This window comes from Pleurodeles waltl, chromosome 4_2, assembly GCF_031143425.1.
Source record: "Pleurodeles waltl isolate 20211129_DDA chromosome 4_2, aPleWal1.hap1.20221129, whole genome shotgun sequence".
Classification (NCBI taxonomy): Eukaryota; Metazoa; Chordata; class Amphibia; order Caudata; family Salamandridae; genus Pleurodeles; species Pleurodeles waltl.
This window is the reverse complement of record NC_090443.1, coordinates 972617329-972645165: the sequence shown is the minus strand read 5'-3', so window position 1 is coordinate 972645165 and position 27837 is coordinate 972617329. Positions and strand designations below refer to the sequence as shown.

At 49.8% G+C, this 27837-nt stretch overlaps 1 protein-coding gene across 1 annotated transcript in view; it reads left to right on the top strand.

Moving 5' to 3' along the window:
* LOC138293966 (uncharacterized) overlaps positions 1-26964 on the top strand; it is a 104406-nt gene extending 77442 nt beyond the window's left edge. Inside the window, exon 2 of the mRNA XM_069233228.1 lies at positions 22268-26964. Coding sequence (XP_069089329.1) covers positions 22268-23529 — 1262 coding nt within the window. The 3' untranslated portion in view covers positions 23530-26964. The remainder of the gene's footprint in view (positions 1-22267) is intronic.
* The last annotated feature ends 873 nt before the right edge of the window (positions 26965-27837 follow it).

Below are 27837 nucleotides of genomic sequence, written 5' to 3'. Positions count from 1 at the left end.
TCCACCCATGGAATTTGGCGCATTCCCAGTTTACAGTTACTAGTCGACCTGGGAATGCGTAAAAATCCTACGCTTCCCCAGGTGAGGCATGACAAGAAAAATATCTTTATATCTCCTTGTTTTTCCTCTTTCTACGTGAGCTACCTTCTGCAGCACATAGTCTCAGAGGGTTGTTTTTGTGCAGGAAGGTGTTCCTTCCTGCACAAAAACAATCCTGCCTACAATGCATGCACCCTTGCACCCGGGAAACAGCCTTTACCATGACAGCCGAACCACGCAGTGTAGTTACAATGCAGCCATTACAACAAATGCATCTTTACCATGCATTCCTTTAGCATGCATGTTGTTACAACAACAGGCCCTAGGGAAAGCAGTGTTGGACCTTAAAGTCCAACACTCCCTACTGTTGCAAACACTGGAGTTGGAATAGTAAATTATACCGCTCCAGTCAAGTGCATTCCCTAAGGCATGTAGTTATAACAGTATGTGAGGTATAGGAATGCGTGGTAAAGATGCATTCAATGTAAAGCCTGCGTAGTAACGGCTGCCTGGTAAAGGCATGCGTTGTTCCGACATGCAACACTTGCACCATGGGGCAAGGGTGCCTACGTTGGTGCTAGGCAGCCGAAAGGGCTCCAGCGAAAAGAAATGACAGGAATGCATCGCATTATGTTAAATAAAGCGCATTCCCGCCCTTTGCCTTAGGGCAGCGCATCACAGCAAGGTGGTTTGGTACACTTCGTGAAAGGTACATAAATATGCCCTTTGTGTTTAGGGCACAGAATTCATGACTCCACAATGATGCTGCGGTGTTTGTTGTTTATGCTTGTTTTGCATACAGGCACCTACTGTGAAGCTCAGTTGCTTTGAGGTGCATGGAATCATCACACAGATTGAAACAAGTTACATTGAAATGGTGCCAAACTGTTCTGCTTTGGTCAAATTCACCAGCTGCAGTTGTAATTACCAATCCCCTCATGTGGACAGATCAAATCATGTTTGCAGGGGTCTGGGCAGAGTGCATTTTGTGCAATGGCGGTGTTGTCGTGGCAACATTCACAAAGCATATTAGGCAGCATACATGGTGGATGAATGGGGGGGTCAGACCAGGTACGCCATAGGTTTGGTTTGGGACTGCTTCAATGATTGGACCGCTCTGACTTCCCTGGGTAGATTATTCCAGAGGCTAGGAGCTGTCTCGGAGAAGTGTCGGTCACCCTTGCGTTTGCATCCGGTCTTCAATTGAACATGTATTGTGGGTGGTATTCCACCAGAATATCACAACAGACTACTGCGGGGCAAAATGTCGAGGCTCAAAAGACTGTGAAGGTAAGTTTATATAGGTAAACATAGGTTTACTATTCTTAATGCCACATCTGTGTACCTTGACGACATGTAGATAAGGTACATGGATGTGGAGTTACGAATAGTAAAATCTATACTTTCCCCTATGCACTTGCCGTCTCAATATTTTGGTACCCAATATTTTTGTGCCAGGGCATTTTGACCCCACGATATTTTGGTCCTTGATAATATGTCATACAAGCATGTGGGGTGTATTGAACAATTTTTTCTTGTTGATATTCCAGTGATTATTCCTTCAGTGCATTGATACCTGAGACAGAGGCTCTTGAATGTCATTCAGTCTTTTACTGGGAGCCTGCTGAGCTGGGCTAGTTATTGGTTATTTTTTTAAAGTCCAAAAACCAATCTTCCTGCTGCATTTTCCCTTATGTTCTGCAGCCCTTTAAGTTGGTAGGGTGGTAGGTTAATATACAAAGTTTTACTATAGTCAAGTCTTTAGTTAACCATGCTTGGGGCGTGTTTGAGGGGGCATTAAATGAAGGATTTTACTTAAAAATTAATTTAACAGAAGGCTACATTTACTACTGCTCCTACTTGTGAATTAATAGTGAGATAATGACCCCAAAGCACTTTCAAGTTTCATACTTTGGTTTTGATGGGACTAGTTCTGCAAAGGACTTAGAGGTGGCACATGGTGTTAATGATTTTTAGGGGATGTGCTGGGCCTGGGACCAGAATTTCTGTTTCTGGCCCACTTAGTTTGAGGCAATTTAGTCCCATCTATGCCACAATGTGTTTGAGGCGGACCGACTGAGACTTCTCTCCTGGATCAGAAGGTATGGCTCGAACACCCTCCCTACATCTGTAAGATCGTCAGTTCGTTGCAGCAATAGTTTCGTCATTCAGAAGCCTTCATCAGGTCACAGAATGCACTAACCTCGGGCCTGCTCTGCAGAGGTGAGATCCTAGCCTCGGAAGAGATGAAGAAACAAAGGTAAACAAACTACTCTCCGTTTTGTTTGTTTTACAGTGAACTTTAGATCTGAATGCATGGTCTGTCTAAACAGAAACCTGCAGTGCAAATGTTGGACATACCAAGATAAAAAAGCAAGCCATTCAGTGCCCACGTATGTTCCGCAGGGTCGGTGATAGGTAAATCAGAAACCCCACACATGAGACTTTTTAAGGCACTTGTGTGGAGACTCTACTTTGACCTTTTTTCTTTTTAGCCCGTACAGCTCCCCAACACGTGGCAGGCTTTATATCCATTCCTGAGGCAGTAGACAAGCGCTGTGGTTAAAGAGAGCTCTCTGATTAATGAATAAAAAGAGGAGGTCTCCAGCCCAGTCTTAAGTGTCTATCCAGTGATGATTTCTTCAATGATCTGCCCCAGTGCTTAATTTGTAAATAAAAACGTGCCGGTGCTCAAGGCCCTCCACTTAAACATGCGGCTGCTGCAATTAAATGTGGGAACAGGGAATACTGAGGCGGCGTAATCCTGAAGCCATCTCGGGCCTTTTCAATGCATTTAAAGCCCTTCCCTGCCCCTTCAGCTCACTCTTGCAGCTTTCTCCATTCTCCCTTTGTGGCGCTTTTTCGTTTTTCCCTTCCTCCGTCTTTCCCATATGTGTCTTTTGCTCGCAGCAAATGCTTGAGGCAGAAGAATAAGCCCCGGACCTCAAAAATAAGTATTGTGCGCAGCACCGGAAACAACACGCACAAATTAAGCACTGATCAGCCCTGGCTGGGAGGAGGTGTCCAAAATGAAAGGGGAACCTGCATGGAGATTGCCACATCTTTCCTCCACACCTATCAGTTTACAGAGGAAACATTTGTGTACATGCAACAGTGTATACAATCTCAAAAACTCATGCTTAGGAGTGGTTCAGATGTATCAAAAAGGTTGGGTTCAGTGAGTGTGTGGGTAGGGCCAGATATGTGGCTAAAAAGAACTAAATATTCTGTAACTATTGCATTGGCCATTTGACCGTAGCTAACTGTATATAAATTATAATGCACACATCTTAAATGAAAAATAAATGGAACTTAAATGTATCTGTGGGCAATTCATTGTTTTGGTAGAAAAGCTCACTGGGCTAATGCGACCATTTGAGGTTTCTCTGGGTGTAAATGGAGGGTCAGTGGTTTGATACCTGGTTGATGCACTGGGGGATGGAGACGTGTGGATTAATAGCCTTATGAGGCCCCAGAATGATACAGAAAGAACTATGCAGTCCTCCATTTAAAAAATGTATACACATGGAATAAGATATTGGCTGCACACAGCATTGGACAGCTCTCAAAGATGTGAGAAAAAGAATCCATGCTTTCAAAAGTTATATTTTTAGTAATATACACACACTGTACCTAGTGCACACTTTTTATAGGTTTCTTTTGAATGGACACACTCCAGAACTGGCAACACCATTAAAGTGCCTCTCACAAAGAATAACCCTTTGACTCCATGAAGCTTCAACTGATTCTATCAGATAAAGGTTGTTCTGGCTCCAGGCATGCCATAGATTTGCTGATTAATCTGTCCCTTCCCTGGCTTCACAGTGCAGGAGACCCACCTCCCTGCCTCCTCCTCTTTCAGCCTGAGGCAACTGAGGTCGGCATTGGCGCTCAGTAGTGGACTGTCTTCTTTAAAGGGCAAGTATGCGAACTGTTTTGGTAATATTGAAAAAAAGCTTGGGAACGTTCTTCTACATAGATCCCGCCCACTTTGGGCTTTGTTTCCAATTCTAATAAAGTACAAGTGGGAGAGCAGTCTCTGTGTGACAGCAGATGTGAGGTTGCAAGGTAGCTGTTTCCAATATTCCACTACTACTGCCCATTCATAAAATGGCTCCTTTTATTGATTACTTGCCAGTATCCAGCGAGGCAAACAAGACATTATTTGGTTATTAGAACACTGCTTTCCAGCCTAAAGAAATAATCCCTTCACTCACTCAGGGCCTCTGTTTGGTGCACACCTTGTCTGATTGCACACGCGTGACATGAAGTACCTGAGAAATTATGTTCCTGGGTAACGCGTCAAAATTTGTGGTATTAGAATATTTCACGAGTATGCCCAAAGAGCTGCATGAAAAACGGACTGTTCTTTATTCTTGCCAATAGACTTGCACTGCGGTGATGTGAAACGCACCATTTTACCAAATGTATTAACCGGTTTTCTTGGGGACAGGGAAAAGGAACCCCCAGGAAACAGCATCCACCATCGCTGGGCATTTGGGCTAGTGTATGTATGTGGAATCTGTACTAGCAGAACCTAGCAGAAAAGTCATTGGAGTGCTGTACAGTGTCAGCCTGAGCAGCCAATGAGTGATAGGAGAGGCAGCTGGTTATTGGATTGTTACTGTCTGAGGATGTGGTGTTCTTTAAAGAAGTGCATCTTCAACTCTTTCCTGATTTGGAGCAGTGTTGGGACGGTGCTGAAGGACACACACAAGGGCCAATCGTATAATTATTCCTTGTTCCCTACAGCCGGTCATCCTGATTAACACACATCTCCCCTTCCCCCACACCTAACAAAAAGCCCTTAGTTGCTTCATCAAGACTCTCCCCCAAACATGAAAAAGAAACCAGAGACTTTGAAACAATGAGGCTGATACAAAGAGGTGTATTCTTACTTTCCTTGGCGATTCACTTGCAGAGATGGATGCATTAGGAATCCTAAAGGAATGCCTGGAAAAAAGGGGAGGAAACTGTTCATCAAGAGACTTTGGGCCAGATTTGCTGTCCTTGATATCAATCAATCAATCAATCATTAAATTTATAAAGCACGCTATGTACCCATTAGGGTTTCAAGGCGCTGAGGGGGGCGGGGTGGGCAGCTGCTATCGGTCGAAGAGCCATGTCTTGAGGAGTCTCCTGAAGGTGAGGAGGTCCTGGGTCTGGCGCAGGGAGGTCGGTAGTGAGTTCCAGGTCTTGGCGGCGAGGTAGGAGAAGGATCTGCCGCCGGAGGTCTTGTGTTGAATTCGGAGAACGATGGCGAGGGAGAGGTTGGCAGAGCGGAGTTGGCGGGAGGGTACGTAGAAGTTGAGTCTGTTGTTCAGGTAGGCGGGTCCGGCGTCATGTAGTGCTTTGTGCGCGTGGGTGAGAATTTTAAAGGTGATCCTCTTGTCCACGGGGAGCCAGTGGAGGTCCCTCCGGTTGGTGGGAGATGTGGCATCGGCGGGGTATGTCGAGGATCAGGCGGGCGGATGCGTTCTGAATGCGTTGGAGTCGTTGGATGTCTTTTGCTGGGATGCCTGTGTAGAGTGCGTTGCCGTAGTCAAGTCTGCTACTGACGAGGGCCTGGGTCACTGTTTTTCTGGTTTCCGTCGGGATCCACTTGTATATTCTACAGAGCATGCGGAGGGTGTTGAAGCAGGAGGAGGAGACTGCGTTGACGTGTTTGGACATGGTGAGAGCGGAGTCGAGGGTGAAGCCGAGGTTGCGTGCGTGGTTGGCTGGAGTAGGTGGGGGTCCCAGCGCGGTGGGCCACCAGGAGTCGTCCCAGGCAGAGGGGGAGCGTCCGAGGATGAGAACTTCCGTCTTATCGGAGTTTAATTTCAGGCAACCTTTTCTCATCCATTCGGCGATGGATTTCAGTCCCTCGTGGAGGTTGGCTTTGGCGGTGTGAGGATCTTTAGTAAGGGAGAGGATGAGCTGGGTGTCGTCGGCGTAGGAGAGGATGCTGAGGTTGTGCTGACGGGCCAGTTGTGCGAGGGGTGCCATGTAGACATTGAACAGTGTTGGGCTTAGCGAGGAGCCTTGGGGGACGCCGCAGATGAGGTTGGTTGCTTCGGAGCGGAAGGGTGAGAGTCGGACTCTCTGGGTTCTGCCAGAGAGAAAAGAGGAGATCCAGTTGAGGGCTTTGTCTTGTATTCCGGCTTCGTGGAGACGAGTTAGTAGGGTGCGGTGGCAGACCGTGTCGAAGGCTGCGGAGAGGTCCAGGAGGATGAGGGCTGAAGTTTCGCCGTTGTCCATTTGCTGTCTGATGTCGTCTGTGGCGGCGAGGAGTGCAGTCTCGGTGCTGTGATTGCGTCTGAATCCGGATTGGGAAGGGTCTAGGATGAAGTTGTCTTCGAGGTAGTGGGTGAGCTGGGCATTTTTTCTTGAGTTTCTGGCAGGTGCGTTTGGAGGTGATCAGTTCGTCTATGAACCAGGCTGCTTTTTTCTTTTCTTGGTTGACGGTGGGCCTCTTGAGTGGTGCAAGGGTGTTGGCGCAGTTGAGGATCCACTGTTGGAGGTTGATGGCGGCGGAGTCCGGGTCGGTAGGGTCGGTCGGCGGGTTCTTGGCGAGGGTGCTGGTTAGTTGGTCTTCGGTGACTTTGCCCCAGCGGCGGTGCGGCGGTAATGGGGTGCAGTGGTGTTCGGTGTTTTTCTTGAATGTGAAGTGGACGCAGTGGTGGTCGGTCCAGTGGAGTTCAGTGGTGTGGCTGAAGGAGATGTGGTTGCTTGCAGTGAAGAGTGGGTCTAGGGTGTAACCGGCGATGTGGGTGGGTGTGTTGATCAGTTGTCTGAGTCCGAGGTTGGAGAGGTTGGTGGTCAGTGATGCGGTGTTGGCATCGTTGTTGTTCTCCAGGTGGAAATTGAGGTCTCCAAGGAGGATGTAGTCCGTTGAGGCGAGGGCGTGGGTGCTTGCGAGGTCGGAAATGGTGTCACTGAATGGGGCTCTTGGTCCTGGAGGTCGGTATATGAGAGTTCCTCTGAGGGTAGTATTGGGGTCCGTGTGGATCTGGAAGTGAAGGTGTTCAGCTGTCTTGAGGGTGTCGTCCGTGTGGGTGTGGATCTTGAGGGTGGATTTGTGGACGATGGCTATTCCTCCACCGATTCCGTTGGTTCGATCTCTTCTGGTGATCTTGTATCCGTCAGGGAAGGCGATGGCGATGTCTGGGGCCGAGGAGTCGTTCCACCAGGTTTCGGTCAGGAAGGCTACGTCTGGGGCAGTGGTGTCGAGCAGGTCCCAGAGCTCGATGGCGTACTTTCGTGCGGATCGTGTGTTGAGGAGGATGCAGTGGAGGTGGTTGGTGTTGGTTGTTGCAGGCTTCGTTGTTCTGTTGCAGGTGACGTTGCAGGTGCGGCAGGAGAAGGGTCCTTTGGTGTGCTTCGGAGTGGCCTGGAAGCAGGCTGCGGCGGAGCCAGGGTTAAGGGCGAGGAGTTCGCTGGCCGAGTTTCGAAGGCTGGTGGTGCGGGGGCGTGCGGACCAGGGGGGGTGGCGCTGGGCGCGGTCCAGGCGCGAACGGGCGCAGACGGGCGGCACAGACGCGCAGTGCCAGCCATTAAGAAGGGAGGGGGGAGGGAGGAGCAGCTGGGAGACGGGAGGGAGCAGCGAATGGGGGCGCGAGGGGGGCGGCCGTGGGGAGGCAGCGGCAGGGAGAAAACGGCAAGGGGGAGCACACAAGGGGCAAAAACCAGGAAAAACAAGGCACAATAACAAAAGTAAGGCACAAGTCAAAAACAGTCACAAAATATGAGAAATGGCACAAAATACAATCGGGATACAGCAATCAGAAGGGGCACAAATGGGGGCAAGAGCGCAAGGAGGCAAGGCACTGAAAAGTGGAAAAACACTTTACAAATACGGCGAAAAGCGGCTTAGAGCACACGGGTCTAGCGAAGCTTACCAGAGCCCACTAGACACCAGGGATGAGGCGCAGGAGGATGCCTGCGGGTGGAGGAGGGCCTCGAACACGCTAGCAGCAGCGTGGGCGGGGGTCAAGGGCACGAGACAGCAAGGTGGTGCTGCGGACGTGGGGGGTGAGCTCTAGACCAAAAACAGGTCAGAGGTCGCTCACTCGCGACGCGCAGCGCCAGCCATTAAGAAGGGAGGGGGGAGGGAGGAGCAGCTGGGAGGCGGGAGGCGGGAGGGAGCGGCGAATGGGGGCGTGAGGGGGGCGGGACCGCGGGGAGGCAGCGGCAGGGAGAATACAGCAAGGGGGAGCGCACAAGGGGCGAAAACCAGGAAAAACAAGGCACAATAACAAAAGTAAGGCACAAGTCAAAAACAGTCACAAAATACGATAAATGGCACAAAATACAATCGGGATACAGCAATCAGAAGGGGCACAAATGGGGGCAAGAGCGCAAGGAGGCAAGGCGCTGAAAAGTGGAAAAACACTTACAAATACGGCGAAAAGCGGCAGAGAGCACACGGGTCTAGCGAAGCTTACCAGAGCCCACTAGACACCAGGGATGAGGTGCAGGAGGATGCCTGCGGGTGGAGGAGGGCCTCGAACACGCTAGCAGCAGCATGGGCGGGGGTCAGGGGCACGAGACAGCAAGGTGGTGCTGCGGAGGTGGGGGGCGAGCTCTAGACCAAAAACATGTACAAGGGTAAAACCTGCAGTGCTGTGTTGCATGAAGGGCAGGAGATGGGCAGCATCAAATTCAGCAAGAGTCGCCTGCAGATGACATCATCAGATGCGATCAGGCTAGATCTGATCGCTTTACGTAATGCACTACCTCGCTCTTTGACGCGCTGTGTAGCATAGGCTTTGAACTGAGGGGCAGATTTAACAATTTTTCACACAGCACAACACAGCAAGCCATCTTTCTGCGCTGCCATGTGCGAAAGGGAAAGGGCACGAATCTGCCGTATTTAACATTATAAAGTGCATTCCTGTCCTTTACTAGGGCTGACACACTTTTGGCTGGCTACTGCTAACATAGGCACCCTTGCATCATGTTGCAAGGGCGCCTGCATTGTAGGCAGGATTGTCTTTGTGCAGGAAGGCACACCTTCCTGCACAAAAACAATCCTGAATGGTACTTACTAATTACGCCTCACCTGGGAAGGTGACACATTTTTGGGGCCATTTCCATGTGTACCACTAAGGGAAAATCTGGGAATGCACTAAAATCCATGGGTGGATGCGTTGGAACATCCACTATCCACCTAAGGAATGCCTCCCTGGGGCAGAGTAACTCAAGGCAGTGATTTGTGCTGCCTTGCACTACTTTAGATTTATGAAGCCATGCAGGACCGCACAAGGTTTTGCTCCCCATTGCACTCCTTGCATGGAGCAATGGTGACAAAAAACATTGTTAAATATGGGCCTAAATGTACATCCTCCACAACAATCTACCTGGTGTATACATCAGCACAGACCCAGACATGTAAGATGCATGCTTTGGGGTGAAGCAAACATGTTACATGTAAATATGTCAGCCAATACACTGCTTGCGTCTTTCTTGTGCCTGCTTTTAATGTGCATTATAGTTTAAGGCAAAGGCAGATCACACTAATTAAGTTGATCTGGCTTTGTGCCAAAACCAAAGGTTTTTGTGCTCGCTGGGCCCAGACACGCCCCCTTCTGTGCATTAACAGGGTATGGTGTGAATGGGGTTTGGCACATCGCAATGTCAACTTCAGTGCAAAAAATGCAAAAACGCTTTGTACTCTCATGAAGAGCCTGCAGAAAGGTTTTCTACTACGCTGCTAGAGGCACTAGACCTTTGCCTCCAAGCACTCTATTTGTGCCCTAATGTTCTCTCCTGCTATCTCATCTCACAATGTGATGTTTGTGTAATCAGATAGATGTATTTGCATTTCGTGCTGCTGATTGATCTTTAGAGAAGACATTGCTTTTTTTCAGCGTCACTCTTCTAGTGTCACTGTGCCCCAAACGTTGCCCCAAGCCAATATTACCAAGCATCATTTGCTTAAAAAACAGACACATCAGCACAGATGATGCATCCCATCTGGGCTGAAAGTGCCCTGTGAGACTTTAAGGGTATTGGGGTACAGGGCTGGCAGGAAAGAGCCCTTGGCTGGTAGAGGCCCCTAACTGAGAGACACCCAGCCATGCACCCTCACACAGTGTGTCACAAGATATCAGCTTTCTGCACATGGTTTCCTGGGGAAGATCCAATATCACATGGTGGCACAAAGTGAGCTGGAACCTCCCACATACAGGTTTCCAGCTGGTGGTTGGAGGGTCTGGGCAGCCAACGTTCTTCAGTAGCTTAACAACCTCCCCAGAACATCAGTGATACTCTCAGAAGCCTTTATTTTTGTGGGAGGGTTGACTCGAGTATTGCAGGGATCTGTGTCCCACCCCCACCATGGTTGGTGGTGGACTCCAAGACCCAACCCTCCTCTTACTCCAGGCCGTGCCACTTCAGGGTTCTCCCCCACTCATATGGTAAAATTATTTTCAGTGTTGCCAGGTCCTGACATCTCCTTTCAATATACCCATTTTCGGTCCTCAGAAAAGATAGTCTACTCTGTGCTTGCGAAATTGAGGTAACACGGGGGAGCTACCTGTAATAAGCAGTGTTTCTAAGCAGCACCTCTCTGTTAGATCAGGGGTCTCCAACAGCTTCTACCTCCACTCTGCTCTTCTTACGCTGAGGAACGTATCTTGCCTTTGTCAATCTTGCCTGAAACAGCACATGCACCATTGCTTGCAAGATCTTTAGTTACTTAGAAATAAAAAAGGGTTACATCCAGCCCATTACTCACCATTGGTTGGCTTCATCATCCCTCTTATTTGCCAGCTCTTGATTGGTCAACATGTGCCTTTTTTACGTTCTCTTCATTTGGTTCTCCCTTCCATGGAGTTTGAACCAAGTACTGATTGCTGGGCATCTTTAATTAGTGTCCTTCCACTGCTGCTCGTACTGGGATTGAGGTACGTTTTTTAGGTCACAGCCTACCAGACAGCACAGCTGTCTTCTTTGCTAAAGACATCATGGGGACATTCAGAATACCTAGGAATACATTCTGCCTGTCGCTTGCCATTGACTTTGTGGTTTGTAATTCACATTTTCTTGCTTTCCATTTGCTGGCTTTATTTGTTTCAGGCTGTCTAGCTTGAGTTTGTACCTTCCTTTGCCCAAACCTTATTTACAGTATCCTCCCGAGCGCTCCCTTTCTGTAAACAGTGCTGTAAATCTTGTTCTTATCTCGTCACATTTGCTGTGCATTCAAAGACCGAGGTCAAATGTCAGGCGCTGTCTTCTGAAGGTGTCTGTTTACTTTTCTTTCTTTGACTTCAAAGTGAGAAGATTCATGTGACAGTCTTGCTGGATACTGTGGGTAGGAAATCGTTTTTGTCTAGCACACAACAGCACAACGAACTGTGTAAGTATTACAGTACTATACTCTGCGCTGCTCCACTCTGCACCACTCCGCTCCATTATGTGCCGCTCGACTCTGCATCATGCCGCTCCACTCCACTTTGCACTGCTCCATTTCGCGACACTCCACTCTGTGCCGCTCTACTCTGCATCGCTCCACTCTGTGCCACTGTACTCTGTGCCACTGCACTCTACTACGCACCACTCTAAACTATGCCACTGCATTGCACGATGCAGCATTGTACACCACTGATTTCAATGCCACTGCACTCAATACTACTGCTGTGTACACCATTCTACTTCACTCTGTACCACTCTGTCACGCTACTCCACACTACCCCACTGCTCTGTATGCCACTCTACTGCACTCTATGCCATTCTATTCCAATCTACGCCACTGCTCTATCTGACACTCTACTGTGCAACACAGCACTTTCCACCACTGAACTCTATGCCACTCCACTCTACGGCACTACACTCTACTCTGTACTACTCCACTCTACAGCTCTAGTGTCTACTCTGTACTACTCCACTCTACAGCTCTATAATCTGCCCTTTTCCACTCTACGCGGCTCCACTCTGCGCCGCTCCATTCTGCGACAATAGACTTTGCACCGCTCTAAACTTTGCCACTGCATTCTACGACGCTGCATTGAACACCACTGAATTCAATGCCACTGCACTCTACACCAGTCTACTCGGCCACTCTAGTGTATGCCCCTCTACGCGACCCCACACTATGCCACTCCAATACACAACACTCTCAGCCACTCCACAACACTCTTCTCCACTCTACGACACACCACCCAACTCTCCTCCACGCCACTAACTTTTAGCCTTGCTGAACAGCAGCCACACTGGTGCACAACATGGTTAAAACACATTGGCAAAGCCAGTAGATCTAGCACAGGAGAGACCTATTGATTTTGCCAATGCTTGTTTCTTCAGGTCCTGAGCTCGCCCCCCACGACCGCAGCACCAACCTGCTGCCTCCTGCCTCTGTCCCCTGACCACGCTGCTGTTTGCGTGTTCGAGGCCCTCCTCCACCCGCAGGCATCCTCCTGCGCCTCATCCCTGGGGTCTAGTGGGCTCTGACTAGCTTCACTTGACCCGTGTGCCGCTTTCCGCCGTCCCGTAAGTGTTTTTTGTTTTTTCGCTTTTTTCAGCACCTCGCCGCCGGCGCTTCTGCCCCCTTTGTGCCCCCCTGATTGCTGTCTCCCCGATCGTATATTGTGCCATTTTGTTTTTTCTGATTGTGTGCTTTTCTTATTGTTTCTGCTGTTTTTTGCTCGTTTTCAGTGTTTTTGCCCCTTGTGCGCTCCCCGTTCCCTGCCGCTGCCTCCCTGCGGCCCCGCCCCCCTCGCGCCCCCATTTGCCGCTCCCTCCCGCCTCCCGCCTCCCAGCTGCTCCTCCCTCCCCCCTCCCCCCTCCCTTCTCAATGGCTGGCGCTGCGCGTCCGCGCCGCTGGCGCGCCGGAGGCGCGCCAGAGGCAAGCCCGTCTGCGCCCGTCCGCGCCTGGACCGCGCCCAGCGCCACACCCCCTGGCCCTTGCGCCCCCCGCATCCGCTACTCGATCAACGAACTCCGCGCCTTCAACCCCGGCCCCTCCACTGAATGCTACCGGGCATCCCCGAAGCACACTAAAGGACCTTTTTCCTGCCGTACCTGCAACTTCTCCTGCATCAGAACGACCAATCCAACTACGAAAACATCCAACCCCAACCACCTGAACTGCATCCTCATCAACACCCGCTCCGCACGGAAACACGCCATCGAGCTCTGGGATTTGCTCGACACCACTGCTCCTGACGTGGCTTTCCTGACCGAAACCTGGTGGAACGACTCCTCGTCTCCGGACATCGCCATCGCCATACCGGACGGATACAAAATCACCAGACGAGATCGAACCAACGGAATCGGCGGCGGAATAGCCATCGCTCACAAAGCTACCCTCAAAATCCACACCCACTCGGACGACACCCTCAGGACAGCCGAACACCTCCACTTCCAGATCCACACGGACCCCAACACGACCCTCAGAGGAACCCTCATTTACCGCCCTCCAGGACCAAGACCCCCCTTCAACGACACCATCGCCGACCTTGCAAGCACCCACGCCCTCGCTTCCCCGGATTACATCCTCCTGGGAGATCTGAACTACCATCTGGAAAATGCCAACGACGTCAACACCGCGTCACTGACCTCCAACCTCCTCAACCTCGGTCTCCGCCAGCTAGTCAACACACCTACCCACATCGCCGGATACACCCTTGACCCCCTCTTCACCTCTAGCAACCACATTTCCTTCAGCCACACCTCCGAACTCCACTGGACTGACCATCACTGTGTCCACTTCACCTATAAGAAAACCACAGAGCAACACCGCATCCAGCTACCTCCCCACCGCCGCTGGGGCAAAATCACCCAAGAACAACTGACCAACACCCTCGTCAACAACCTTCCACCCGACGCAATCGACCCGAGCACAGCCGCCATCAACCTCCATCAATGGATCCTCGACTGCGCCAACACCCTTGCCCCTCTCAAGAAACCCACCACCACCCAAGGAAAGAGAAAACCAGCCTGGTTCACAGACGATCTCACCACCTCCAAAAGCAACTGCCAGAAACTCAAAAAGAAATGGATCCAAGAACGCACACCCGACAACCTCGCCGCCCTCAAAAACGCCAACCGCGAACACCACCAACGGATCCGCACCGCCAAGCGCGCCCACTTCACCGAACGCATCAACAACAACGCCCACGATTGCAAAGAACTATTCGGCATCGTGAAGGAACTCTCCAATCCGAAAGCCAACTCCAACGACATCCCGCCCTCCCAGAAACTCTGCGACGACCTCTCCACCTTCTTCCACCAGAAAATCACCACCATCCACGACAGCTTCATCACTGGTCCACCGCCAGACCCCACCCCCGACGTCTCCTCCCGCGACTGCCGCCTCACCGCCTGGACCCACGTGGACGAGGCAGTAACCATAGCAACCATGAACACCATCCACTCAGGCTCCCCCACGGACCCCTGCCCCCACCATGTTTTCAACTCAGCAAACGCCTCCATCGCCCCCGAACTCCGCAAGATCATCAACCTCTCCTTCACTTCTGCCACCTTCCCGGACAGCTGGAAACACGCAGAAATCCAACCCCTCCTCAAAAAACCCAAGGCTGACCCCAACGACCTCAAAAACTTCCGTCCGATCTCTCTCCTCCCTTTTCCAGCGAAAGTCATCGAGAAGATCGTCAACACTCAGCTCACCCACTTCCTCGAAGACAATTCCATCCTGGACCCCTCACAATCCGGATTCAGACGAAACCACAGCACTGAGACCGCCCTCCAAGCCGCCACAGATGACATCAGACATCAAATGGACAACGGCGAAACCTCAGCCCTCATCCTCCTCGACCTATCAGCCGCTTTTGACACCGTCTGCCACCGCACCCTACTGACCCGCCTCCAGGAAGCCGGCATCCAAGATAAAGCCCTCCACTGGATCTCATCCTTCCTCTCCGACAGAACGCAGAGAGTCCGTCTCTCCCCTTTCCGCTCCAAAGCCACCAACCTCATCTGCGGCGTCCCCCAAGGATCCTCCCTCAGCCCCACGTTGTTCAACGTCTACATGGCCCCCCTCGCTCAACTGGCTCGCCAACATCATCTCAGCATCATCTCCTACGCCGACGATACCCAGTTCGTCCTCTCCCTGACCAAAGACCCGCTCACCGCCAAAACAAACCTCCACGAGGGACTAAAATCTATCGCCGATTGGATGAACAACAGTCGCCTGAAACTCAACTCCGACAAGACGGAAGTCCTCATCCTCGGACGCACCCCCTCGGTCTGGAACGACTCTTGGTGGCCCTCCGTCCTCGGACCCCCACCCACCCCTGCCAGCCACGCAAGAAACCTCGGCTTCATCCTGGACTCCGCCCTCACCATGTCCAAACAGGTCAGCGCCGTCTCCTCCTCCTGTTTCAACACCCTCCGAATGCTCCGCAGAATTTTCAAGTGGATTCCAACAGAAACCAGAAAGACGGTGACCCAGGCCCTCGTCAGCAGCAGACTTGACTACGGCAACGCACTCTACACAGGCATCCCAACCAAAGACATCAAACGCCTCCAACGTATCCAAAATGCCTCCGCCCGACTGATCCTCAACATACCCCGCCGAAGTCACATCTCCCCTCACCTAAAGGAACTCCACTGGCTCCCGGTAGACAAGAGGATCACCTTCAAACTCCTGACCCACGCTCACAAGGCACTTCACAACACCGGACCCTCCTACCTCAACACCAGACTTCACTTCTACACCCCAACACGTCAACTCCGATCCGCCAACCTCGCCCTCGCCATCGTACCCCGAATCCAGCGCAAGACATCCGGCGGCAGATCCTTCTCCTTCCTCGCCGCCAAGACCTGGAACTCTCTCCCCACATCCCTTCGCCAGACCCAGGACCTCCTCGCATTCAGAAGGATCCTCAAGACCTGGCTCTTCGACCGATAAACCAGCAGCACTCCCCTCCCCCTCCCCCCCCCCCCCCCCCCCCTCAGCGCCTCGAAACCCTGACGGGTACATAGCGCGCTTTATAAATACTATGATTGATTGATTGATTGATTCTTGCCCCCCTCCCACTACCGGTATTTGCCCATCATTGATGCTTCCTAGTCCTTCCTCCCCGTCCAGGCTCTGAAACGGTCGAGATTTTAAACCTCGTCCTGTCGGTTAGTAAAATCACACCTCCGAAAATATGAATGTGGCTGTAAACACAAAGGAAAGTGCGTCACTTCCTGCTGCTAGGCGCGGTTGGCGCTGCACCTCTAACTGCAACGGTTAAACCAATGGGTGTTATCCGTCTCTCTGGGCCACAAGCTATTCATCTGCGGGGTTAAAACATGTCCACAGTGCAGCTGTTCAATTCCACTGATAACTGGCTGTGTGCAGGGGCGTGTAGCTAGGGGTGGGCGGGGAGTTGGGGGGGGGGAGGGGTTGCGTGCGTGTGTGTGGTGTTACACCCACTTTATAAATATATAACCTAATCAGTTGCTGGGTTCACGGGCTTTCAGTCGGGGATGGTGCGGTGTCTGTCAGGATTTCACCAGGAACTTTACATAAACACAGACAAGCACGCACCACAGGCTCCCTCGCTCTGTTTGGTTTTGAAAGTCCTAGAGATGTAAATTATTTTACATGATATTGTGTTTTCTCTCACTTAGTACTCCCGATCCACAGACCACCGTCGTTCCTCTGCCCTTGGGCCCCTCTCGTGCACCCTACTTGTTGTATAATAAACGTTACCAGTATATGTCAGCGTGGTTGTCGGAAAATCTGGAACACAAGCTTACAGACCAAGCCGCGCCCCTGCGTTTGTCAGGCGTGTACCCTCGGTGCCAGCGGTTTAACATTTCAAACGTGCGAGTTTCATTTTTGAACCAAGTATATAGCAGCTGAACAGACGCTTGTGACTGTGCACACTGCGTGTGAAAAGTGCAGCCCCCCGAAAGCCTCATCGGGAGCGCCACTCCCTCTATTGCCGGACTCAGGCTTTGGAGGCTTTTCGGAATAACCGTGTTTTAAGAAGAAAGCACTTTCGCAGGTGTCTCAGAGGAAGAACATTTTTCAATAGGGGTGCTCCAGTGCTTAATTTGTAAATATAAACGTGCCGGTGCTCAAAGCCCTCCTCGTAAACACGCGGCTGTTGCAATTAAACGTGGGAACGCTGAATACTGAGGCAGCGTAATCCTGAAGCCATCTCGGGCCTCTTCAATCCATTTACAGCCACTCCCTGCCCTTTCAGCTCACTCTTGCAGTTTTCTCCCTTTGTGACGCTTTTTGTTTTTCTCTTCCTCCGTCTTTCCCATATCTGTCTTTTGCTCTCAGCAAATGCTTGAGGCATAAGAATAAGCGCCGTCCCTCAAAAATAAGTTCCGGTGCTCAGCACCGGAAACAACAAGCATAAATTAAGCAATGGGGTGCTCCCTACTGTACCCCTCCCTTTTAATCTTGCAGAGAATTGTAACTGAGTGTGTGTTTGCACACCTCTTTTCTAGCCAACACCGCCTCTTCTGAAGTTTATAATCTGGTATTTTCTGCACCGTTACATGTAATCGACCAGGAACGTTTTGAGGCTGTTGTCACTTGCCAATGTACATTCGGACAAAAAAGCATCTCATTTCTTTTTTAACAGCCTTTTTTTTTATTATTTGGTGCATGTCGTTGTCTAGTTTTCGTTTCAGGCAGCCACGAATATAGAAACCTAACCTGAACTATTTTTAATTATTGTGTAGCGCTAGGAATTCTACACATCTTCCCATAACAAGCATTAGCAACGCCAATTATTGGTTTTGGCAAGCCGTGTTGTACATCATCGCGAATTTCATGACAGTCACCCCTGAAAGGTAGGACGGATTGGGCAGAGTCAGTCTCGTACATCTCGCGCCCAGCACGTGAATGGAAGCGTCTAACAAGCTGGCAGACCTCACATTTGCTGGACAACGTCCCTGAAACCTGATAAAGCGACTGACTCCTCCTCAGCCACGCCGGCCTGTCAGAGGCATCCACCGGTGAGGGGCTATAATCACTCCGTCTGTATTGATCTCTTTCCTCCACGGTGACCTCGTGTACGGGGGCTGGAATCAGTGGAGTAACAAAGCCCCCCGCAGCCCCAGCGGTGCTGGGGGGGTGGCTCTAGGGCCCCCCTCACCACAGCGACCTGGCATGAGAGCTCCAAAGTGAGTCCGGAAGGGGGGCCCTCCACGCACTTTGCAGGGGGGGGGCTCAAGTTTCGTTACGCCATTGGCTGGAATGCCCCCGCTCGGCCACTGAATGGTCATTAAATGGGTGTCCGCCAGCAGAAGGGGTTACACTGATGTAGGTATTATAAGTCTCACTGCAGGACCGTGCCTGCAGCCGTGTTAAAATAAACCCCGCCCAAGAAGGAAAGCGCTGCAGGAAGGCCCGGCTTCCGACAGGATAAAGGGCCTGGAAGTGGCCGGGGCCGCTCCCTGGAATGAGCAGGGGATGGGCTCGCGTAAACACCCGCATTCTTTGCGGCTCCTAACTCGAGGGTGGTTGGTTGTTTTGCAGTTCACCTCGCTCTTGTTTCCAGACGCATCTTCCCCACGTACTTCACCCCTCTCTAAAAGGGCCCAAAAAGGCGGGAGATTTCACACATCGCTGCTGCTCCTTGGGTGAAAAAAGTGATCAATGGAATTCTTGTATTAATCCTAGTCATTGGCGACGGGGACCAACCGTAGGCAAATCAGCCTTTGAGCTGCCAGAATAGGAGCAGTCGGGCTCGAAGTGCCAGCAGGGCCAGACCAGGAAGCAAAAGCAGCCCTGGAAAAATATTCAAACTAGGTACTCTCATAGAAGAAGTTGGCTCGCAGTCAAAGTTATCAGCAAAAGTGCAATTATCCATGTAACACGGTCGATGGCCCAGACGGAAACAAAACCGCCTTCAGCAGGGACAAACATAAAGCAGTTACCAACCAAAAAAAAAGGATTTTTGAGAGGCAAGCCCATGAACGAGTGATAATGATGGTGTGCGGTGGGCGTGGTTAAAAACCCAGATACATACCAACATGTCAGAAAAGCAGCACTTGCGGGCTGCTATGGTCGACCTAAAAACGGCCTCCAAAGGTTCCAGCCAAATGGGGAAATGCTTAGCACCATTATTAAACACCTGGGTCATGGCAGAAGTTAGGGAACCTGTGGGCCTATATCCATGGTGGAACACCATGGCATAAGTCCACAGGTGCCCTCCCCAGGCCCCAGGGACACCCCGACCCAAACCAGAGGGACAGCGGAGGATGGGGGACCCCATCCCAGGTAAGTAGAGGTAAGTATTTGTATTTATTTTTTAAAGTGCCATTTAGGGCCCTGAATTGGGGCCCCCTAAATGGCACGGGTGCAATGGCCATGCCCAGGAGACCCTTGTCGCCTGTGCTGGCCATTAGGGTGGTAGGCATGACTCCTGCCTTTTAGAAGACAGAAGTCATGTGGTATGGTAGGTTTTGCGTCAAGAAATGACGCTAGGCAGGTTAGAGTCATTTTTATTGACTCTAACCAGCCTAACATCATTTTTTGGTGCAAAACCCCCTTCCCCCATATCGCCACCCCCACCCGGCTAAGGTAATTTTACTTGACGCTAGCTCACCCTTAGCGCCAGCTTGCGCCATTCCTTAAATATGGCACCCAGCTGGTGCTGTGGAATGGTACAAGCCGACGCTATACTTTTTGACGCAAAACTTAGTTTTCTCAGTTTTGCGTCAAAATGTATAAATCTGGGCCTCAATGTGTAGATTGTTTTACAGTTTGTCTAGGCATGGCATATTGTGCTGGAAGAGTAGGCTTCCAGTGCAAAATTTCATCAATAAGAGTATCACATATATCACAGGCTAATTGCATATCCCTACTACATGAACTCATGTCAGACCTTGCCTCCTTCTGCCCTATACTGATTGACCTTCCAAACTAAGCCCTACCAGGCTCATTGACAATGCTTCCATAAGCACGCTCCAATATATGTACAACTGTATCTCCAACAAATCTACCACCATCCAAAACACAGGGCCTAATTCACAAAGGTAAACATACACTTTTGTGTAAGTTTACTTTTTTAATTTTAGTATTCATAAACCACAAGTTTAATTTTACTAATAGTAAATTTACTACTGCAGTTACTCCGCATTTGTGGCGGAAAGTCTGCACATAAAAAGATAGGCTTGTCATGGTGGAGAGCTCTGCACATAAAAGATAAGACAGGCAGATGTGAAATTATAATACAATTAAACTTCTAGTTTGTGAATACCCAAAAAATAGTAAACTTGCACAAAGGTGTCAGTCTACCTTGTTGAATCAGTCACTCATTGCACTAGGACAACCAAGCAATGAAATAATACACTTTTTCTCCATTCCTTTTACTCAGAGATTCATATAGGAATGCAAATCGATACAAAAGTAAAGCATCTGCATCAATAACAATTAATCAATAACTTTCCTCTAATTGCCTGTCGCTAATCAGTATACAGACTCCAGTAATGTTGCATAGTATACGATTAACTGTATCACTTATAAAAGACCCTTCAAACTAAGGGGCATATTTATAGGCCCCTAGCGCCACCCTGCGCCACATTGTCATTTATTCTGGTGTTAATGTGACCCAACGAGGCCAAAACCCATGTGCCGTATTTACAGGGTGGCGCAATGCATGCATTGCACCACCCTGTATCCCTTTGCGCTACATTATGCCTGTGCCAGGAATAATGTATGCAAAGGGAGCGTTCCCCCATTTCTGAGATTTCCTTAAGCCATTTTTTATGGCACTTTTAACGCCTGCTCAACAACAGGCATTAAAAGGAGGATTCCATTCTTTAGAATACGGCCCTATGTACTCTGCAGGAGTAGCGCCAATATTTTGCCGCTACTCCTGCAGAGTACATCAACAGCGTCATGAAAGATGACGCTATTGCCCCATACCCTGCGCCATGGTGCTCGTATTTTAAATACGACGCACACATGGTGGTGGCAGAGGGTGCTAAGCGGCGCAGGGAAAGTGGCGTTGCACTGGGTTTAGCACCACTTTCCATAAATCGCCCCCTAACTCTGAGCCCACAGAGTAACTGCTACCCATCTGCAATACACTTCAGGGCCTTGTCAGGGATACTTGGGGCCTCATTTACAAGGAACTGGCGCATCAGCTCTGATGCGCTAGTTTCATTGTGTCGTCCTGCGTCCCCCCCAACAGCACCATTATTTATAATGCAGCGCACCGTGGCGGTTGTTGGCAGAACCTCGTCAAAATTTTTGAATCAGTTGTGGTGCTTTGCTGAACTAGCATCAAAAATGTTGACGCTAGTCCAGCAAAGCTCGGGGAGGCCCATTGAAAAGACCCTGGCAGCGGTTTAATGCCTGCCCTGGGCAGGTGTTAAAAAAATGATGCTAGAGTGACGCAGTGAAATCGTGTAGATTTGACTGCCCCATTTTTCTGGGCCTCCCTTTCATATATCATATGAAGCGCAGGTATAACGTGCCGCAAGGCTTTACATACTGGCCCAATGGTGACATTGCACCAGTTTGTAAACACGATGTGGGGTAGGGGACTGCTTTGTGCCACCGAAGCATAAAACAAATCGTGCTATAGCGGCACAAGGGGCTTGTAAATGAGCCCCGAAGTGCTGTAAAAATCCACAATTTAATACAACTCCTGATTTCTCCTGAAGCCAGAACACTGGTCTTATTTGTAATTGATAAAAATGTTTCCTTCAGGTAACTTTTATGTGCTATAGGACACATGTTGAGTAAAAAAGCAAATACTTTTTAAAATGTGTCTCCTCTTGTATTACCATGCCAACAGAAGATTTGAGGCAGCACTATCTCGTAAGGAAATAATGAGTGCCGGATAGCAAAAATATAACTTTAAAACCTTTTCGAAAATAATAATTGATAGCATTTTTTTTGCAAATGTCCATTTTGTATAAACAATTTGTACACAAATAAACCATATTGAAATGTACTGTTCAACTTCTCCTTTCTCTGGAAAGGATAATTTATTGTAGTTGAGTGTGAGAGGTTTGTTTCTGTACTAGTGCAGGAGGCCTATCCCCAAAAGGCACAAGATTTTAAGATTAAAGCAGGCTGTGTCATCAAAGTATTCCTGATTTGTGGAGAACCAGAACTGGTCCCAACTTGCCGCACAAACTGTTGATTTCTGACAATTTATTGAAACTTATAATTTATTAACCTATAGAGCACCCAAAGTCATTGATAAGAGGGTTATTTGCATTGTGTTAATTAAATCTTTGCTAAGAATTGTGGTTGGTTTATTAGTGCATGATTCATTGATCCATCACTAAAATGTTTTTATTGTCTTCATTCTAGGCTACCATCTTCACAGTGTCTTGATGTGCTGTGTTCTTCTGGGGTTGAGTCACACAGTTCAAGGTTCCCCGGACCACACGTGCCTTTGCAACACGGTCACAAACTTCACCTCCTTTCGAGCCGCCCCGGACCCCGATGCCTGCTGCTTGAACTTCACCGGGTTTGCGATTGAACTTCTGGAGTGGAGCCTTTTCAGCAGAGCAGCAGGAGTGAGAGTGGTCGACCTTTCGAACTGCAGTATATCGCACATGGTAGACGCTAACTCCATTCCCAATTCGTTGGAAGCATTGTATCTGAACGACAACCTCTTGGAAAAGCTTCCAATGGATTTCCTCAAAGATGCCGCCAACTTGAGCATTCTTCACCTTGAGAACAACAGGCTGGTAGAGCTGCCGCAGTCATTTCTACAAGCATCAAACCACATCCAAGAAGTTTACCTGGACTTCAATGACCTCGTGTCCATCCCACCGGGTGTATTCAAGCCATCTCTTGTCAGACTGGGATTCTCCAACAACAGCTTGGATTGTACCTGCTCTTTATTCAATATCATTGACAAGTATCCATCGGATAATACAAGCAGTGATGTGCTTGGGGACTTGACCTGCAGCAGGCCCAAAAATGTCCGTGGCGTGAACATCCAAAACGTCAAGAAGGGTGCCCTCTGCCGAACGCACCAATTGACAGCTCTCTTTATCTGCCTGCCCCTGTTGTTACTTTTGGGGGTCACATGCTGCTGCCTCTGCTCTAGGAAAAAGAAAGATTCTGCTGTCAGCCGGCAGCAGTGCCACCTGTCCACAGTGGAGAGGAACGGATGCAAGAATCTGATGGAAAACCACCACTATATCCAGTGTGACATGAGCACTCCGGCTAAGAAGGAGAAGAACGAGCACGTGAAGGACCAGATGCTAACGAAGACCTCCACAGCCCTGCTGGGGAGCAGCAGGGATCTCTACGAAAAAGTGGAGATCAAGATTGGGACGTCTGGTGACCCGTCTGTGGCCAGTGAAGGAAACCTGTACAAGGAGACACCAGGAGTGAAGATCACTGCACTGAAGGAGGAAGAGGAAGAAAGGGAAGAAGGGGATGCGGCAGGGGGGAGCGAAACGGAAGCGGAAACCGTCAGTGTGACAGAGGTCCTGAAGAACTCTACAGACCGCGAGAAGCTTTACATGAACCAGTCCACGGATTATTACAACCTGGTCCCTGCCATTGAGCTGGAAGACTCTGACCACTTCGAGTACGAGAGCATCGACCTTCAATGAAGGCCACCTTGACTCAAGGATGGGGTTGTGTACTGAGCGCAACTTACAGGAAGTCGAGAGGTGGCCAAATGCAAAGGGCATGAAAGAATGTGGGACCATTTGTAAGAAGAGCTTTCAGAACATTTGCTGGCAGAATAAAAGGGCACTGCATCTATGCACCAGTGTTAAACCCCAGAAAGGGCAAAGGTCATGCCAACACATCTCCAAATCAAGGAACATAATTTTATTGTGTTTGGGTGAGTGGGTGAGTAGTGGTTGTTGAGGAGAGACAAGGGAGTGGTGGGTCAAAAGGCAACAACAGCAACACCCAGGCCACCAGTGCGAATGAATGTACAAGGGCGTAGCCCACGATAAGATTACCAACATATTTGCAGGGGTGTGGACGGAGCATGAAGCAATCCGCCTTTCTCAAAAAGTAGCAACTAGGCAATACCATTGCACAAACAATATTTAAATGTTTTTCTGTGGCTGTGAAATGAACAATCCCAAATTAGTCAGATACACAGGGCGCGTTTCCTTGTTCACAGTTTTGTAATTATTGCTTTGTTTATGAACCCTGCTCCCAGCTCTGTAGTTCTGAGGTTCATGTAGACAAACTCCCCTGAAAGTGTTCAGTAGGAGGGGAACAGGAGGACATTCTGTGTCGAATGATGTCAGAAACAGGCCAATCAACTCCTTTCCTGTGCTATCTAGGGGGCCAAACGACCTCGATTCCAGCTTTGACAGTTCTACTTAGACCAGAAACTCTGCTTCTCCAGAATGGCATATCCAACAAATTTCACAATTTTTCAGTGCAATCCAAATTACGGAACACAAACTCAAAAGCCTGGAACTCTGGTGCCTCCTATTCTTTTGGTGGTGGAAGAAGTTTCTTTCATCATTGTTGGCGGAGGTAAAGCGTTTGATATATGATAAACCGACTTGAGTTCCCACCACACAGAATCACAGTCACAAAGAGGTTTGCCCACATCAGCAGGCCACAGAGTGTTAACCAGCTTCAATCCCAGCAGAATCAGTCACCAGCTGCCTCCCAGGTGAAAGCCTCAATATCATCAGTTTGTGCCGAACATGTCTTCCAAGACCGTGCCAAACAACATCTGAGGTCCACGGATGAGGATCCCTGAGGAGACTCTATGGCGAACAAAAGGCATACACTGAAGAAGACAGAAGGTGACACGGATAGCATGATACCAAAGTCTTAAATACTTAAATGATATGTACATCAGGGTAGGAACACGTCACCATGCTTGAGCCTCATTCCTTTGTGTAAGGCCCCGATTGGGCATTTGTGTTACACTACGCTATGGTTTATCCCCAATCCCTCTCCCGAAGTGGCTCCAATAGGCCCAGACCTAGTTTCAGAAGAAGAGTGGGATGTATAGCGCTTGCAATGTAGCAATGCGGGTTGGCACACCCGTGTCCCCTGCTCAAGGCACTATGTAGCACTGATGAGCCTGAATCAAATGGCAGGAGTGAAATTTAAAAATGAACAGCGGAGGAGAGTCAGGGGTCATCTCTGTGGTGTTTCCAAGAGATCTTCGAGGTGCTATAGGACTGAAATTGTTTTCCCACGCGCCACCACTCATTGGTGGAAGTAAACCAGGGGATGGAAGGAGAGAAAACAATGAGATTCTTGTGCCTTAGCATTGTATATAACACAGCAGCCGACAAGACTTACTTTCAATTTTTGTGCAAAAACTCTGCTTCTTTTTATGGTTTGGAAACGTTTTTTAAATGATCTGTGCCTTAAATATTAAAAAAAAAGTGTGTGAATGTGTATGCGAACAGCGACTGCACTGTGATGAGGCACAGCTCTGGGACTCCCCTTTGTCTGCTTTTGCACCTAATTGCCCAGGGAGCACTTTGCTGCTTGGAAATTCGCTGGACAGGGCCCAAAAGCCCAAGATGGAAAACATATGTAATGAATGTATTTTGTAAAGTACTGAGACATTGTTTTGTATGGTGTAAATTCTTGCAGATGTTGCCGACTCTCAGGTAGCAGAGTTGGTTTACCAATGCATGCAAGCATATTCTCTCATTTGATGGCTGGGGTAGTGTAATGGGTTGGCGGATTGGGAGGTTTGGGGGGTGGTGGTGTCTGATGGTGGTGGTGGGGGGGAGTCTATTTACTAGACAAAGCTCTTCCCATATCTACTGTGCCCGCCCTACCCCAGCCAGTCCCCCACCCGAGACCTCCCTGATGCCAATAACACACATCAAATGGTGATCGAGCTACAAAATATTTATACTTTTTGGTGCAAAACTGCACTAATGCAGTTTTGCATCACAAAGTTTTGCACTGGCTTGCACCATTCTTGAGCGCCAGCCGGGCACCATATTTATGAAATGGTGCAAGCTGGCACAAAGGGTAGGCTAGTGTAAAGAAAAATGACAATAGCCAGGTGGGGGTGGCGGTATGGGAGAAGGGGGTTTTGCACCAAAAAATGATGTTAGGTAGATTAGAGTAAAACAAAAATGACTCTAAGCCCAGTGTCATTTTCTGATGCAAAACCATCCATACCACATGACTCCTGTCTTAGAAAATACAGGAGTCATGCTCACCACCCCAATGGCCAGCACAGGGGACCAGGGTCCCCTGGGCATGGCCATTGCACCCAGTGCCATGTAGGGGGGCCCATTTCAGGGCCCCCAATGGCACTTAAAAAATATATACTTACCTGTACTTACCTGGGATAGAGTCCCCCATCCTCTGCTGTTCCTCTGGTTTGGGTGGGGGTGCCCCTGGGGAGGGCACATATGGGCTTATTCCCATGGTGTTCACCAATGAAATAGGCCCACAGTTCCCCTAACGCCTGCCCTGACCAAGGCGTTAAATAATGGTGCAATGCAAGCTTTGCACCATTATTTGACGCCTGCTCACCCCGCGTGTGATTTTAGCACTGGGGTGTAAATATGGAGTTAAGGCCATAGGGTCATTACTGCACAGGAACGCCTACATTGCATCTCATTGACGCAAGGTAGGTTTCTACTTCCAAAAAATGACTTTAACCCCATAACTTTGTGCTAGACTTGTCTAGCGCCAAAGTATAAATATGGAGTTAGTTTTGCACCGAATTTGCATAAAAAAATTACGCAAATTCGGTGCAAAACAAGTATAAATATGCCACCAAATGTTTTTACTCTGTGACCAAAGAGATTTAGGGGGTGATTCTGACCGCGGCGGACGGCGGTCGCCGCCCGCCAAGCGGTTCCCGCCGAAAGACCGCGGCGGTCATTCTGGCTTTCCCACTGGGCTGGCAGGCGACCGCCGAAAGTCCGCCCGCCAGCCCAGCGGGAAACACCCTTCCCACGAGGAAGCCGGCTCAGAATGGAGCCGGCGGAATGGGAAGGTGCGACGGGTGCAGTTGCACCCGTCTCGAATTTCAGTGTCTGCAAAGCAGACACTGAAATTCTTTGTGGTTCCCTCTTACGGGGGCCCCTGCAGTGCCCATGCCATTGGCATGGGCACTGCAGGGGCCCCCAGGGGCCCCACGGCACCCCATACCACCATCCTGTTCCTGGCGGGCGAACCGCCAGGAACAGGATGGCGGTAAGCGGTGTCAGAATCCCCATGGCGGCGCAGCAAGCTGCCCCGCCATGGCGGATTCCCATGGGCAGCGGAAAGTCGGCGGTACCCCGCCGGCTTTCCGCTTCTGGCCGCGGCTGTACCGCCGCGGTCAGAATGCCCGGCGGTGCACCGCCAGCCTGTTGGCGGTGCTACCGCCAACCTCCGCCATGGCGGTAATTACCGCCAGGGTCAGAATGACCCCCTTAGTGTACGAGGGAGTGGCTAGAAATTCCATAGTGTTTGCGGCAGGCTGATAGACTTCTAGGTGCCAGTCTGTTGGCGGAAGTGATGAGCTTTAAACAAGAAAAAAGATTTCAGACACAAAAGAAAGGAGAAAAAATAAAAGTACAGAATGGGAACACTGCAGCCGAGCGGGTGTGTGCTGTCTTGTGATGACAGTCTTTGCTGCATTGGGCACACTGCCTGTATCATTAGCTCTGTGTTGTGATTCAGGGTTTCTTCTACTTCGACTGTCCTGAAGGCCTGACCACTTTTTTACTGATGACTGTTCCTTCTACTTCTCTTTATTTGCACCCACCTATCAGTCTCAGGGTGTCGCAGAGCTTTGATGGGCGGGGGTCGGTGAAAGATGTTGGTGGACCGAGGCACGCGGGTGGTCGGGTGAAGGCCACAGGGCAGGCTTCCTTCCACCTTCAGCCCCCGGTCACATCTCCCCTTGTCCCTTCACCTGAGCAACGCAGAGGATCAGCCCTTCCATAACACTAGCCATGAAGAGATTA